Raw genomic sequence first — 18732 nt, forward strand, 5'->3', positions numbered from 1 at the left:
CTTTTATTTTCCATCATCATCATCAATATTGACCAAACGAACAAAAATAAAAAAAAACAAAACAAAAAATCTGGTTCATTTTGTGTTTTTGTTGTTGTTGATGTCAAAACATTATTTTTATCGATTGGCACTATTTTTTTTCTGGTTGTCATTTTATTGTAACATTTCAAATGCATGATGTTGAAGAATGAAAGAAAGAGAAAAAATGAGAGCAAAAAACTTTTAACAAAATGCCAGACACATAATTTGAGTTGATGATAAAAGAAAAGAAAAAAAATGATCACGAGCAGCAGCAGCCTGTTTCACACACACACACACACGCATGAAAAATTTTTGAAACAAGTGGCCTTCAATATACTGGAACAACAAACTAACAAAATTGTCATCATCATTGTTTGGTTATCACCCCTCCTCCCCCCAAAAAAAAGAGAGAAAAAAACAAAATAATCAAGTGTATCGGGTGCTTTATAGCTGCTGCTGCTGCTTTGCTTATGGTATATCACAAGTAACCAGTGTGATAGTGAAAAACAAATTTGTCTGAATCAAATTACATTTAGTTTCATTGGAAACTGAAAATTCAATTTGTCTTCAGTTGATTTTCATTTTTTTTTTCAAAAAAAAAAATAGGAAAAAATTCAGAAAAAAAAATTTTAAACGATAAGATTTTTTTTTTGCAGCCAAACTTTACATATATGAAACCTTGTTGTTCGTTGAATCTTATCTTGGCCAATAATAATAATGATGATTATTATTTGCCATTTGCCTCTCCAAAATGGTCGTGTTTTTTTTTTTGCTCTTTTTTTTCGTCATCATAGCTTGTATATATAGCAATTATTATTATAATTCACTGCTTCTGGAATGAGATGAACTTGATGAGAAAAGTATATCTCGTGTGTGTGACACTAACCAAACTGTTGAAAATGACACATGATGTTAATGATGATAACATTGTAAGAAAAAAAAAGAGATTATTCTAACGAATCATATCAGATCCATATGCATGCACACATACACACACATTTGAAACAGACACATTTGAATAAATCAAATTACTAATTGTAATTGATATCATTGAATTTCAAAGAAAAATAACATATCATCAATAATGACAAAATTATTAGTATTATTATAATGTTCATGGAAATGATGATGTACAATAATTGTAAATGATCAAAAGAAAAAAAGAAAAATTTGCATAGAAAAAAAAATGTCGAATTTAAATCCAAATTCAGATTCCTTGAGGGCAACTTCAATAAGATAACAAAAAAAAAAAAAAAAAAATATGTCCAAGTGCAAGATTATTATGTTCGGATTGTTGTTGTTGAAAAAAAAATTATTCATCTTTTAATGAGATAACCGCCATTATTAGAGAATATTCATACAAAAAAAAATTAAATTTTTTTTTTGATACGGTCAACAATGCGGATGCATGTGGACTTACGTGGAATACTTATCATACACACACACACACAGAGAGAGATTATCAAAAATTTTTTTTTCTTTGAAAAGATTCCCTGGTGATGTTATTGTTTTTATATTCAATGTGGTCATTGCATTTTTATACGGATGTTGGCCAAACCCAACCACATTATTAGAATAACAAACACATATTCAAGAAAGAAAGAAAAAAACTTCAAGGCAAATCTCAAGATGTAATCATGGTCATAATGCACATACAAGAGCTAGAATAATGGTCAAAAAAAACAGAACCAAAAAGAAGAAAAAAAACAATTAAAACATTTAATAATATGTTTGGTTTTTGGTTTTTTTTTCTCTTTCTCTCTAGGTTTCTATTGGATGGACAATAAATTATTTTGGCCCTCATTCATACTTTCTTTCGTTTACAGTTATTCAAATGAATGGAAATTCTTTTGTTCTCTTCACCAATGTGATGAATATGCTAAACCTAGCAATTAAAACATTATTCAAGTGCCAAATATTGAATCAAAAAAAAAAACCCAGTGAGATACGTCCACCACCATCACCACCACTATTTTATACTTGTCAAACCAAAAAAAAAAATTCTCTTGTTTGATTGTACTCGTCATTGTTTAATTTTTCATCACGTTAAATGAATATACAAGGAGAAAATGAAAATCAAATTCTAGCTTGTTTTTTTTTTTTTTTGGTTTGTTGGTCCTAGGGGCTAGAGAATTTTTTTTTGAGGTTCGATTTGTTTTCATTTTTCTTATTTTTTTTTTTTGGCTTTGTCCCAGAAAAAAAAGTTATAATTATAGCCTACATATACATTTCTTGGTCAACAAAAAATTGAATCAAAAATGGCCACATTTTTTTTTCTTTGGGCCACTTTGTTTGGGCGATGATATGGTCATTTATCCAATTGTTTGTGTGTGTGTGTGTGTGTCGGTGGTAAAAAAAGCCTCACTAAAAATTTTTTTCATAGAAATTTATTAAGGATTAATTGATGGTTACAATGATGATTACAATGTTAATAGGTGTGTGTGGTAAATTGATCATCATCATCATCATTATCGTTGTTTATTTCGTATAGTTTTCTTTTCAGATTTTAAAAGAAAAACAAATTTTTCGTTCTATTTGGATCACACGCCCAACATTAAAATCATATATTGGAATGCGTCATACAGTAGTCTTGGACAGACAAAAAAAAACCCTGGAAAAAAATACATGTTTCAAATCATAGAAGTTTGAATAGCTCGAAAAAAAACCTTAAATCTCAACATCATAGCCATATTGGATCAATACATAATAATGTACATTTACAGAGAAATGAATGGAAAAAAAATATTAAAATTCAAATGAAAAAAACTCCAGTTTTTTTATGACCAAAAAATTCTTAGTAAAAAATTCACAACAATGACCTCGAACCAGAATGTCACACACACACACACACAAACACACTCCATATGCACTTGTTATTATTGAGAGATTTTCTTTCAAATTACTACTATGGTGTGACAATTTTTTTTCACTTCTTCATTATCATTGTCAATGTTATATTACATAACATGACCATTTTTTTTTGTTTTTAACACACGATGATCATATTGAAAATGATCCGATTTTTTTCCCTCCATCTTAAAAGATTTACAAAAAACGACATTTTGACACACACAAACACACACACACAGTTGATACGTTTATTTTATTTCATTTCATTTCATTTTGTTTTCACGCGCGGTTTTTTTTCTGTTCACAAACAACAACAACAACAACAACAGAAAACATTGAAAACATTGCTTTGAATGTGGATAATGATGATGATGATGATGGAGAAAAAAAATTGCTGCATCAAGATTCTTTGGAAAAGAAAATACTTGGTGAAAACAGAGAAATTTTCGGCAACAACAAACATTTTTGTTTTTTTTTTGAAAATAAAAAAAAAAGAAAAAGAAAATAAAAATTCTAATCATTATCATCATCATCATCATCCTCATCATGGTCATCAATGGTGACCAAATTATTGTCAATAAATTTTCTTTAATGTCTTACCACTCTGACCATTTTGTTTCTCACTTTATTTTATTTCATTTTCGGTTATTATTGTCTTTAACAATTCTTTTTTTTGGTTTTTGCATCAACTCAAATTTTCAAAAAAATCAATCAACAACAACAACAACAACAACGACAACAAAAACGATGATGACGTAGTGGTTTTTTTTCCATGATGATGACAATAAATTTCCTGAAAATGTTTCAATTACTTCGTAGAAAATGGGAAAGAAAAAAAAATTGAAATTCAAAATTTTTTTTTCCACTTGGATCACCATTATCATCATCATCAACAGAAATGGTTAATTCCAGTTTTTTTTTCAATTTTAACAAAGTCCGGTTTCGGTCTCTGTGTGTGTGTATGATTTTTGAAAATAAAAAAAAACGAGCGAGGTGTGTCTCGTATTCAGTTCATCAGATCTGATAATGATCATCATCATCATCATCAACATCAAAACCATAACCAGGCTAACCAGAAAAAAAACAATAATCAATTGGTTCATTTTTTCCATTTCTTGTATATATATATATATCAACAGAGAACAGAAATCCTATCACAATTGTTAAGATTTTTGTATTTAAAATTTTTTTATTTTTTTTTTACCTGAAGCTAATTAACAAAAAAAAAGAGAAAAATTTTTTCTACTCAGTAAGATAGTTTTATGTTTGTTGTTGCCTCAAACGTTTATGAACACACACACATACACACACACACACACACAAACAAAACCTGTAATTATAATCTCGATGAGAAATGAAAAATTTTTTTTTTTTTTGTTTAAATTCGTTTTTTTTTTTTTTGGTTTTTGTTTTCAGCCAGTAGCCAAACATGAACACAATATGTCCATAGAATCATCATCATCATTAGATATTATTTTGTCCGTATAGTGGCCCATATAGTGAATCATGGTTGTGGTTTACCATTTTACCGGACTTCATGTGGTCGAGCATAAATTTTTTTTTCTATTCATTCTGATTGTTATATGCAAAACAAAAGACAAATGATCATAACGCTATAGTTGAAATAACGACAACAACAACAACAAAGTATTTTTTAATTTATACCTTGTGTTTATACATCATCATCATTTTTCAACAATTCGACAAGTAATTCAATCTGTCCTTAGGGTCTGGAATGGTTTGGAACCAGCTTCAAAAAAAAATCCCTAAAAAATTATTGAAACATCTTTAAGGCATTTCCCGGGACCGAAAAAAAAAATTTATTCGTATAATACGTTGCATCTTTTTTTGTTTTTGTTTTGTTTCTCGAGCAATTATCATCATCATTTAAATTCAAATAAACCACAATTTTGAACCACATAATCAACAATAATTTTTTTCAAATTCCAATATGATGAGAATTTTTTCTTCTTATTCCTTGGCAAAAATTTTTATTATTTCATTTTCAGTGGAAAAAAAATTTAAATGAAAATTTTGTGAAAAAAGTTTTTTTTTGCATTTCATTTTCATATACATACATGACATACATCGCCGATTGGCGACGTCTTGTCGACCATGTCTTTTTTTTGGTTACTGCTCTTGTCATCTTTATTTTATTTTTATTTTTTTTTGGCATATCGTGACTAGGCAGATCACATTTGTATTCGAATTTGAGTGTTTTTTTTTTTGTTGTTGTTGTTGTTTAATGTTGACGCAGCCTTTGTTGTTGTTGTTGTTGTTGTTTATGATGAAGGTCGATTATTCACGTGTGATTTATATTTATTAATATACTCAATTTGGTTGTGCTCTATGATGATGATCATCATCATCATCCTAAGAATCATGATGATCAGTGGTTTTGTCCCTAAATGTAAAAAATTATTATCATTATTATTTGTCAACAAATCGAATCGTCGAAAATCATGATCAATATAGGAGGTGATCATTATGATTCGTTTGAAAGAGAAATTTCATTGAAACGACAAATCATCAAAATCAACAACCATAGTGATTTCAATTCTACTAATGATTCGATTGATATTGGTTTGGTCGATGAAAAAATTGCCGACCAAACATTGATTGAACTTTCACTTAATTATCTTTGTTCTTTATACACTTGGCTTTATTATTTCTTGAAACTTTTTTTTTGGTTTGGTTTGGTTTGGTTTTGGTTTTTGGAATTGTAATCGGATATCGAGCAACTAAAATAATGTATGTCGTTAGTTAGTGGATAAAGTCAATTCTTTTCCCCTTTTTGAAAAATAAAAAAAAACACACATATTGACATTGTAACTGGTGTGTGTCATGTCCTTGATTTTGGCCATTATCATTATTATCATCACTATGTGTGGACAACAACAACAACAACAACAAAAAATGTTATTTGACACTTGATTTGACTTTTTTTTCATTTTGGGTGATGATCATCATGATCATCATAATCATAATCATTGATTATGGTAAAGACCTTGATCTTTTGACGACTTTTTTATTCATCATTGACAATATATGATTCAATAGTTAAAAATCAACCCATTATAATGGTATCCGAAGCTAATCTACAAAATGGTTACGGTAGTTGACTCTAGAGACGACGATGATGGTTTCAAATGTGGCTAGACTTATAGAAACACACACACATACACAATGATCGAGACGGCATACCGTTTTAGCAAAAAAAAACGATAAAAAAACAAACTTTCATTTTTGTTCAGTTTATTTCGAAAAATTTGATCGCAAAACAAAAAAACAGAAGAAAACAACAAAACGGCTTCTGTGTCCCAGATTCCATCCATGTGTCGGTGTATGTGTGTGTGTGTGTGTCTGGAACTAACAAACTTTAACCAGGCTATAGCCCGTAAAAAAAATGAAGTACGAAAGCCGAAAACAAAAAAAAGAAAAGAAAAAGAGGGCGAAACATGTCGTCGTTTTTTTTTCTTGGTCCAAATCATCATCATCATCATCATCATCATCGTTCATTTTGACATGTGTGTGTGTGTGTGTGTGGACACTTGCTGAGAATTCACTATACTATCAATTGGTTGAATATCAATATCAATGCATATCAATATGACTATCACTTGTTGCTTTGCTCTGTTTGACTTTTTTTTTTTTGGTTTGAAAAAAGTAATAAGAAAACTAATAATAAACTAGAAAGAAATATTCATATGAATATTCTTCCAATACAAAGATGAAAATGATGATGAGGAAATTTATTTTATCGCTTTTGAAGAAGCTTATTATTTTTTTTTTTTTTTGGTGATGATCCGGGTTCAACAACAAAAAAAATAGACTGCTAATATGGCAATTCAAATTTACAATCATAATTTATCCATGAATAACCATCATTATATAAAACACAGTATACAATACAATGCAGAACAGGATTTTTATTTTCTTTTTTTTTTGGCCTCGGATTTTAATTTTGAAAAAAAAATGATGTAACTGATCCAATTTTGTTTTTATTTTCATTCATTACATGATGTGAAGTTGATGACGGATAACATCAATTGGTCAATGTTAATTTGCATTGGGTTTGGTTAAGAATCCAAATCCAATCTTAAGAACCGAAAAAAAATGAAATCCATTTATTCATATTGTATGTCATTTTAATAGTGGAAAAAAATTCATGAATTTAACAACAAAAACAACAACAACAACAACAAAAAACTAAACTGTCAGACGGCGCCGTAAAGCTAATTAAAATGGTCAATACAAAAGCAAAAAAAAATGCGAATTAGTTTGCCATTATGAATCAATCAACACGAAAATGAAATTGATCAAATAAGAATAATAATAATAATAAAAATTACGATTGATTAGTTCACGAGTGAATTTTTTTTTTTTTGGTCTCATTTTTCACTTGAAATCCATTCATCTATAGACAATAACCAAACACTACTACTATTGTTGTTGTTGTTGTTGTTTTTTTTTTTTTTTTTGGTTGTTGTTGTTATTGATATACTTTTCATTCAAAAATGGACACTTGAATGAGAGAAAAAAAACAAATATCTATACTAAGAACTACTTGTGTGTCACAGAAACCGGCAAATGAACAAAAAAAAACCATGACCACACAATGACGGTAACTATCATCATCATCATCATCATATACTATATGGCGTCTTTGGGTTGGATTGAAAAGCAAAGCAATGCAATGCAATGTAAAAAAAAAAATCTTTTGTATATACCACCAAACACCATTGCCGTCACCGCTTTTAAATTTGATTTTGTTGTTTCATAGCGAGAAAAAACAACAAATATACATAGACACACACACACACACACACACTTGACCTTCGCCCAGATATTATTATCCATAAGGCCTTAGTTTTTGATCTGTAGACCGCAAAAAAATAAGAAAAATTTGGTCTAGCCACCATAGCTGTTGGTGGTGGTGGTGGTGGTGATTGAAGTTGTTGTTGTTGTTTTTCATATGAAATCATATTCATCGAATTGATATTGTCTTATTATATGGGACATGATTTAGTTCAAGTGATTTTCTAAAACGATGGGGGTGTGTGCTTTTGTGTGTGTTCATTGAGATAGAAGAAAAAAGAACCGACTCATTTGTTTTTTGTTGTTGTTTGTGTTTCAATATTATACACTCTATCTCATGTGAGTCATTTAGTCACAATTCGGATTGTCAAAAAAAAAAACAAAAAAAAGTCAAGTTCATAAAATCAAAAAAAAAGATGGCTAAATTCCAGAATAAAATTTTGGTCGGCTTTTCTCTGTTTTTGTTTTCCGAATCACCACGTCATTTGATTTGATCTCACACGAAGCAAGTGATTGCATTTCATTTTGTCATTTTTTTGTTTGTTTGCTCGTCTTGTGTGCACGATATTTATCAATTCAAAGAATCAAATTCATATCAGATGAAAAGAAGGGTGAACAAAAAAAAACACTGAGGTCTTTCTTTTTTTTTTTTTTGGCCGCAATCGAAAACTGATCGATCATTGTTTTAACTACATTAGTATCAACAGCCGGTTAGCGGTATCACTATGTGCACCATTAACCTTGTTGATGATGATAGCGATCATTATCAAGAGAAAAAAAACCGATGATCATCTGGTTTGATTCACAAAAAAAAAAATTTTCGATTATTGACACAACGAATCATCAATTCGGTCTATACTTATTATCATCATCATCATCATCGTCATCATCCACCTTGATAATTGACCATTTTTGAAGTTTTTTTCTCTTTGACACAAAATATCAATTGAAATGGCCTCTAATTTTTAGCTCCATCATTTGGAAATTTGATAATCGATTGTGTATTTTGGCTGATTTTTTTTATTTTTTTGCTTAAGGACAAACAACATTTCAAAATTGACGTTTACTCGTCATTCACTCATATTTTCATTCATACATAATAATAGGATACATGTTCATAAACACATACATACACACACACATTAAATCCAGACATAGAACCAAAATGAATATTATGTCTGAATCTATGTGCGATTTTTTTTTGCCATTTTGGCCAGGTAACGTAATCGATTGGAAAAAGAGAGAAAAAAATAATTTTCATTGAAATTGAGCAATGCAAATACACAGTGAATGTGTGTAGTATATAATTCAATTAACACTTTCCGTGCGTATTTTTTTTATATTTTTCTTTTTTTTTTTGACCATCGGTTCCCAAGGTACCAATCAACTGATCATCATTAACTGAACATAGTACAACGGAAATGGCCTATTAAGGACATTTAGTTTGCCACTGGTATTCTGTTATACATTGACCGACGTCATTAGTGTCATTCAATGATCATCGAACTGGTCAACCAAAAAACAAAAAAGAAAAAAGAAAATGAAAAGTTAATCATTGACTATGGTTTCTTTCTCTTTCATTTACTCATTCATCGATTCAATTTGAATTCATTCATTGAATTCAATTCATATATACAAACAAGATATATATAGAGTGATTGAAAAAAAAAGTTTACTAATGAAATTTTAATGGAATCAACTATGAATGAATGAATGAATGAATGAAACTTATGTGGTTCACACGCACAAACACGATCTACAAAAAAAATGGCAAAAAAAAGACCTCTCTATGATTATGTCAGCGGTGTTCGATTGCTTAACTCTTCCTTTCATTTGTGATTCTTTTTTTCATTCACCGCAAAATAAAAAAAAATCGTCAAAAGCACGAAATTTGATTCCAATGAAACAAAAAAAAAAAAAAAAAAAATTAGAGCTTCACAATTTGATACCAGAAAATTTACTCATTTTAATGGACACCGACATGGCCTTGAACACAATCGATGATCATTGATGGTGGGCTAGGCCTACAAACAATCCTTCAAGATTAGCTTTTCCAATGAATTTGTGACAACAACAACAACAACCAAAAATCAACATTTACCCAACCACACACACACACACACACACACACACACACAAATGACCAATTTTTCAAGATAACTGTTATTTTACGATATGTGTGATAATAATCGAAGTGGAAAAAAAATCGAAATTCTAAAAATAAACTCAGAATAGGCCGGTAGCCACAGTAGAGAATATAGATAATTAATAGTTCAGTTATCATCCATCATATATATGATTGAAGATTCTCAACGAATAAAAACAAAAACAGGCCGATATAATCAATACTAATGGCGGTAGCTATAAGATTTATCAATAATATGATCATAATATATCAATAGGAAAAATAAAAATGATAACAACAAGTGGCCACCCGAATGTTTTCTGATTGTTTTTTTTTTTGTTGATAGAAAAAAAAGACAAGTGAAGATAATTAAATTAGCAGAATGGCATTTTTGTTAAAGAATCAAATTTAAAAGTAAAAAAATGAATACATTGGCTACATATATTCTATCATGATTGAAATCAATCAAAATATGTTCATGGCCATCATCATCATTATCATCATCGTTTGAAAGTTTATAACAGTGAGGACCGCGCCCATATTTATGGTTTAAAATTTATTATTGGAAAAAACCATAAGGCCACAAGGTTATCATCATCATAACCAATGGATAATGATAATGATGATGATAATGCTTACCATATGGTCTTTTCTTGTCATGATATGGTATGTTTTTCTTATTGCAACAACAAAAGAACCAATTATAACACCTTCCGATTTTTGTTTCCACTGCCATTAACCATAGTATTTTGGTATTCAAACAATCAAAATTGATTGAATGAATAATTGAAAGTGAAGGTCAGATTTTTCCAGTGTTTTTGTCTTTTGAAAGTTCAAAAGGCTAGTTTTTCGTTTTTTTTTCTGGAATTCTATCGTTCGAGCTATTCTGAACACCTTATTTGAATACTAATAACGGTGTATATGTGAATATCATTCATTCTGATGCTTTTTTTCACACATTTTTGTTTCATTTCCGATGTTAATTTATAAATATAATTCAAATTGACAATATCTCACATTGGAATTGGCGGGATTCTTTTTTGTATTTTTTTTTTTTGTTTTGTTTCTTATCAAAAACAAATTTTTCTTTCCTGTCTTATTTCTTAGATTTTCTGTTTGTTTGTTTCTTTTATTTGTGAATTTAGCCGGCATACAAAAAAAAAATTTCCAATGAAAATTGTTGAAAACAAATTTGAAATTATTCAAATTCCAAACCGCACCCGAAACAGAAACATATAAACTATTCATTTTCAATTTTCAAATGTCTCTGTGTTTTTTTTTAGTCATTCTTGGTTAGTTTGTTTGTATATATTTCGATTTCATTCAAGAAATTTTTCTTTTTTTCATTCATTTTTAAAATCATTATCATTGAAGGCGTCACATTATCGTATGAAAATCAAGATTTTTTTTCTTTTTCTTCTTCTTCATCGTCTTTCATTGAGAGACCTCACTCACTCACTCACTCTCGTCAAGCGTTGATTGACTACTTTAGGTGTGATGATATTTCAATCATCAACATCATCATGATCGTCATCAGAATCGGCATCTTATTTTACTATTTAATGGTTCATAAGGTCAAATGTCAATTAAACATCATCGACTATGATGATATAGATCAGATTTTTGATCAATTTCATCATTTTCACGGCTGAATGCACAAATATTGTCTATTTTTTTTAAACAAAACTATTCATTCATTCTTCAAAATAAATGTTAAAGCAATACGAAGTGAACAATTTAAAAATTTCAATTCACAGAAGCGATCATTATTATTATTATTATTATGTTTTTTACTACTATTAAATACAATGATGCTATCAACATTACTATTATTATATCAGACATCATTTACGTTTCCGGTCTGGCTCGTGCTCATGTTATTGTTACACACACATACACACGCACAACCACTATGGTCATTCATTGACCATTATCGATAATCATTGGTATGAAGTATCCATAAGACAAATCATAATTTGTTTTTTTTTCATTTATTGTTTTTCTCTTCATTCATTCATATATCGTAAGAATAATGGAATTTTAAAGGTACCAAAAAAAAAACATTCAAAACCCGCAAACATTTAAAACATTATAATTTATATTTATTATTATTCCGGTCATCGATGAAAAAAAGTTTTTTTTTTATTTTTGGTTTCGTACGATAAGATCTAAATAGTCTAAATCAAAGTTGACACAACTATAGTAAAACGATCAGAGACGTTATAAACTTTTTAGGCATGAAAAAAATTCTACCACGTGGCTAAGGTACAAATTTTTTTTTTTTTTTTTGATTCACCAGACTTGACCAGACATCTGAACATTTGCCATTTGATTTCTAAAAATTTCAAATTCTCATCTCTACATCGTAAAAAATCATTGATCTATTTTCCTATCTATCAGCCAACTAGAAAAGGTGATTTGCAGCTGCATTGAACAGAAATTAAAAAAAAGTGTGTCACACACACACACACACACAAACAGACCTGACCTGTGACCAGACAAATTTATTTATTGGTGTAAAAATATTTGACTTTATTTATTAGTTTTTTATTTGAAATTTGTTTTGGTTTTGTTACAAAAAAAAGACAAGCATGTACATAACGAAAATAAAAAAAAATTTTATACACGATAAACGAAACGATATTTTTGAAAATTTTAAAATTTTCAATTTTCCACATCAATAATTACGTGCAACAAGTGACTCAATTGAATTATATTGATGAATTGTTGATGGTTGCGATTGTGATTGATTAGACGTAGTTGTTGTTCCTGTTGTTGTTGTTGTTTTGATCAATGATTTTTGGCCATCCAACAACAATTGTTGACATTGAATCGTATTCGACATAGAATGTATGAGCATATGTCGTCTAAGATCACAGTTACGGACGAAATTCTTTACCACATTTATCGCAATTAAATGGTTTAATATCTGTATGTGTTAGTAGATGTGTTTTTAAATTTGATCGTTGATTAAATCCACGTCCACATAAATGACATTTATGTGGTGACATTTCTTTATGTAAAATTTTATGTACAGCCAATGTACGTGATTGACAGAATCCTTTACCACATTCAGTACATTTGAATGGTTTTTCTTTTGAATGAATAAATCTATGTGATGATTACAACAACAACAAAAATAAAAATTTGTTTTTAGCACAGTTATTTTATTGATTAAAACAATCAAACACTTACCGATGATCACGTAAATGATCTTGTCGTCGAAATGCTTTACCACAAATGTCACAATTAAATGGCCGTTCATCTGTATGTGTTCGTTCATGTATCAATAGATTATAAGATTTAGTGAATTGTCTTTGACAGAATCGACAGATGAATTTTTTCTTTTTACGTTTACCACCATTACTGTTATTTGCTATTTTTCTTTCACCATTATCTCCCGTAAATTGATCGCAAATCTGATTTTTAATCTGTTGATTTGTATTAATTTTCGAATAAAGAACATCATCATCATTATCGGGCTCGGTAGCCGATTTTGCTAGATTAGCAAAATCAAATTTTCGTTTTTTCATTGGTTCAGTATGCAGTTGTGATTGTTTATCAGGATTTTGTTTAATTTTTGTCAAATTTAAAGGTGGTGGTGACATTGCAGACACGGATGATGATGATGATGAACCATTTTCCATTGAACTTGCTCCAGGAGTATGTGGAGGTGTCAATAATAAATTCGATGATGTTGTCTCCATCAATGATTGTTTATGGTGATGATGATGATTGAACATGGCAGCAGCCGTCATCATATGTGGATATGATGATGTAAATGGATTCATTGAAGCAACCAAATGATGGGATTGGCATTCTATTTTGTGATTTCAAAATAAAAATAAAAATAAAACAAACAAACAAACCAATGGTTATTTTAATCGATTCTTGTTTTGAAATATTTGTAATGAAAAAATTTAATAAAACACGGATACAAACATACACACACACACACACATAATTATATGTCAAAGGTCATCGACAAAATTGATTCAAGTGTTATTTTTTTTAATTCAGAAAAAAATGTTGTAACAGATGCCACACCTTTGTGAATTATCCTTGAATATATATGTGTGTGTGTGTGTGTGTTGTAAATAAATAACAATCATTGATCATCCAATAATGATGAACATTATAACTGTTGGTGGATATCTTAGCTACTGTATCAATGTCCACACCTAATCCTATTTGGCCTAGCCCAATAAGGTCCGGGTTCCTTGTTGGATTTTGATTTTAAACAAATTTTTTTTTTACACTTACGATTTGTTTCATGATTATGATGGTCATGATGGTGATTTTGATGATGATTATGATTATGATTATTGAATGAAGCCATCAATAATGATGAATATAGATTCGTCGATTGTTGTGGATGAAGATGATTTAAAATTTCAACACTTTGTTGTTGATGTTGAATTGGATGTGATAATAATTTATCAATCGATTGTTGCTGTTGTCGTTGTGCCAAAAGATAATGTTGTAATAGAATCATATTTGCCAATGAAGATGATTGTGATGTTGATGACGATGACGATGATATTTGATGATTTTTCATATTGATCATTGATCGATCCATTATGTTTGTATCGTTGATCATTTTTCTTTTTGTTTATTTATTGTTTTTCAAAGTCACAAGTTGTTTGCAAAAAAAAAATTAAAGTTTTTTTTACGAATTCAAAGTTAAAACACAAAGGTAATGGTGAATATATTAGCTGTAGGGTATATATTACTATTAGGTGCTTGTTCTGGATGGTACAAAGTCACGATCGCTACTGAAGATTGGCCATCAACTTGTTGCACTACTTATTTGGGTTTGAAAACTAGTCTTTGTGTGTGTGTGTGTGTATGCATGTATGATGTATTCTTGGCTTCAATGTGCGTGAATAGCTACTGTGAACATTGGCCAACGCCATCACCATTTCACTGTTTGCTTTATATTGAAAGTGCTATAGCTTCTGCATTAGTTTGGATTTTTTTTTTCATTCGTTCGTTGTTGTTGAAAATGAATTTTTTTTCCCACTATTCACATTCAACCAATGAATGAATAGATACTATGGTACTGCTGCTGATGATCATGATGATGATGATAAAAAGGGACAAAAAAAAAACAAATGTACCAAACTAACCGAAAGCAACAGTTACAGGCTCCACCTCTGGTTTTTTTTCCACATTCATAATTCAACTACTATTTTACGCATCAATGGGGCTGTGGCTAATGTACAAAATATTCGAACGCCCATTGTTTCGCCCATAAATAAATCCAAATAGATGGATGTTTTTGCTTCTGTTATTCAATATTCAATATCACTTGTTGATTGAACCAAATATTCCAACTAGGAATTTGCATTTTGGAAATTTTTGACCATGATCATTAGAAAAAAAAATGAACAGCGATTAAAGCTTACGTTGTAGAAAAAGTTGACATTATAAAAAATCTATTTCGATTTCCGATTTTTTTTCTTTTTGGATTTTTCCGTTATCTGAGATTAAATATGGACATTGAAAACAAAAATCCCGATGTTGTTTGATTGATTGTCAAATTGATTATCATTGAATTCATTTATTCATTCATTCATAATTGATAGCAAGAAATTATTTGTCTAAACATACATTTTTGGGGATTTTATTCACTCTTTGGCATATGCCGAAATCATAATCCGTCAATCAAAATATTATATCAAAGTAGTATTCATTTCCGTCCAAACATCAATGAAAAACAAGGAGAAAATGAAAAAAAAAATTTTTTTTTATTGAAAACTTATTGCCAATAACATAATGTAAATATGTTTCGAATTGGACAAATGTTCTAATGTTCTAAGTTCTATAATTCCACTGAATTGATCCATCAATTTTTGGAATTTTATATTTTTTTTCTAGTTTTCTCGGGTCACACTCTGCAGGTGATTGTTTTTCATTTTTTTTTTTTTTTTTGGTTTCATTCGGCCATCATATTCATTGTAGAAACGAAATGAATTCAAACTGTGCAAAAAAAAAATGAATTGTGTAAATGAAATGACATTGTATTTTTTTTTAATGATGAGCCAGAAGAAAAAAAATTGATGGCTGCATATTATGCAAATTTTTTTTTTTTTTTTTTGATCTCAATGATGATTGGGATTTCAAAGTATTTTTTTTTCTACTCTTGTTCCAAGTTTAGTTTTGATTGTATTCAGTTATTGCTAGGTCTTTTTTTTCTTCCTACTGGTTCATTAGATTCTATATCGATGATGATGATGTTTTCTATACGAAAACCACCTTGAGTGTTTTGATTGATCGATCGTTTATCAATGTTAATCTTGAATATCTATGAACTGATTTTTTTTCCATCATATGACTAGCTTTAATTGATTAGCATACTGGTTTTTTGTTTAAGATCTGACATTCAATTGAATGTTGGTTAATTGATGATGATGATGATGATGACCAGATTCAAAGATCATAGATCCTACTGTACTACACGCATACACACATGGTTTTTTTTCTTATTTTTTTTTTTATTTACATCCATGAATCATTTGAAAATGAATTTATGAATCACAACTATCAGAATAATACTGGAACAGATTGCAAATAAATATGGCCTAAAGGTAGATGATGAAAGAAAAAAATCAGACCAGACGCGTGACATCGTCATCACACACATATCATACACGAATTTTTTTTCATAAGAACTCAATATATGCACACACCTGGTCTAGTAAGATAATAAACCCAAAAAAATGATGGCCATATGGTTTTTCATTTATAAATATGATGATCATCATCGATATGATATGATCAAAGTCTGGACATATTGATCCAAACATGAACCATTATTTTACGTCACGTTGGTTCATTATTACTTTGGCAAAAAAAAAAAAAAAAACACAAGACAATGTGATCAATTATGAATGGCACGATTGTATAATTTTTTGCTACTGACAATTATTTTACGGAAGGAAGGAAACAATCTTCATGGACCTTGTTTATTCCAGAGAATGGTAGAATTTATTATCTCTCTGAGTGTGTGGTTGTGCAAATTTCAATCCAATATTCGTATCGACCGAAGCATCTGGATTTTTTTCTTTTTTCATTAACAAGCAACGGTAGTTAGTTGTAAAAAAAATGTGAATAAAAATCGTGACTTATTTATATATACAGCATTGGTGAACATCTGAACCATTTTGTTTTGTTTTTTTTTTTTTTTTGCTTTATCAATATGATCCATCCCTTATATATATTTTTTATGACCTGATCTGCATCTATGTGTGCAGATGTTCTATATGTATGTATTTATATGGCTAGAATGAAGATTATATCTACATGGCCTGTTTGGATGGCCAATTTTTATTTTTCAATTGATTTGATTTGTTTTTTTGTGGGAAAAAATTGAAAATTTTTTTTCTTCATGAAATCTTAATGCCATCTAGCGTGACAGATTCGAATCATGAAATTGAAATTTTTTTATTGATAATTTTCCTAGCTACTGATCGTATTCAACTGATTAAAACTTTAAAAAAATTACTGCCGATCACTCCGAAATTATTGATTCGAATAATGGTTATAATTGTTTCTTTCTAAATATCGATTGTTTAATTTTTAATCATTCCATTTCATTTTCATCTTTGATATTTTTTTTCTTCCTATTCGGTTATTGTTATTAATATCACCCATGAAATTGTTTCCGTGTTTATTTTAATGTTCACATTTTTTTCCAGGAAATAATGTAAAAAAACATTTGATAATTAAAAAGTGATCTATTTTGTATGCAAAAAAAAAACACCACATTAGGCTAGAAATTGATTATTATTTTTAAAATACCTGTCAAATTAATCGAAAAATGAGTGTTGACTAGAAATAAAAATTCAGAATGTTACATAATCATACCAAAAAGAAATCAATATATTTATTCATTATACTTGGGAAAATTGAAATTTTATGTTCTTTAAACATCATAAACATATTAAAATTTCAGAAAAAATATTGAACAAATTCATACAGGAGTACAGAAAAATTTTTATTCCAAACATTTTATCATCATTCTGGTTTATCTTGTGGAACCTAGAGGATTTAATGTCTAGAATTTTTGCCAGACATATTGATGATTGTTAATACGAAATTTGTGAAAAAATGTATCTCAAAATCCGTCATCTATGTTATAACCATGCAAAAGAAATTTTCGAGCAATATCATACAACTGGATATCGAATCAAGCATTCAATAGAGATTACTATCACTAATTTCTGGCTCATTCGAATGTCATTAGCGATATTTAGTTATCGTAGACAAGAATTAAATTATTGGCTTTATGATCCATGTACTGTATTGTTTCATTATTTAAACCCAAATCTTCATATTCATTATACATGTATTTTGGCCTTTATTCTGTTGACGACAATAATTGAAACATACTTTATTTTCTTCTATCGTACCAATCCATCTGTTTATCAATATTTATATGATTTGGTAGTTGTGAATACAAAACAAATCACTCATTGTTATTATCCACAAGATATGATAACACAAATGGTGGAAAAAACATATCGAATTAATCTTAAAATATTTCAATGCAACAACATGATATTCAGTCATACAAGTCCATTACATCATATTGGACAATTCTATTGTTGGCATATGACAAAAATTCAATTTAAACTTCAACTTAAACATTTGAATCGAAGAAAATTATCATCATTCAAATTGAAATCATTACCATATTTATCAATTAATAGTCGCTCAATGTTACAGCTTGGACTTTATTGTATGGATACGATTGTATATTATTTCCATTTTCTTATCGGTCAGTATTCTTTGATGATGATAAATTTTTATTTTTCAAAAAAATTTTTGTAGGATTTTTTTTGGTAATAGCATTGATATTCTATTATTATACAATATGGAATATTTTTCATCTTACTCATTGGTATCATCATTTA

The 18732-nt window shown here is 29.1% G+C and overlaps 1 protein-coding gene across 1 annotated transcript; it reads right to left on the reverse strand.

Annotated features, from left to right (window-relative positions):
- Nucleotides 1-12424: 12424 nt before the first annotated feature.
- Nucleotides 12425-14693, reverse strand: LOC124495968 (uncharacterized). Its single transcript, XM_047059419.2, is given in 4 exon segments — nt 12425-12698; nt 12700-12925; nt 13010-13634; nt 14078-14693. Coding segments are annotated over 4 exon segments (1395 nt in total). The 5' UTR covers nt 14415-14693; the 3' UTR covers nt 12425-12491.
- Nucleotides 14694-18732: the final 4039 nt, after the last annotated feature.

The sequence above is a fragment of the Dermatophagoides farinae genome, chromosome 8 (assembly GCF_024713945.1).
Source record: "Dermatophagoides farinae isolate YC_2012a chromosome 8, ASM2471394v1, whole genome shotgun sequence".
Lineage (NCBI taxonomy): Eukaryota > Metazoa > Arthropoda > Arachnida > Sarcoptiformes > Pyroglyphidae > Dermatophagoides > Dermatophagoides farinae.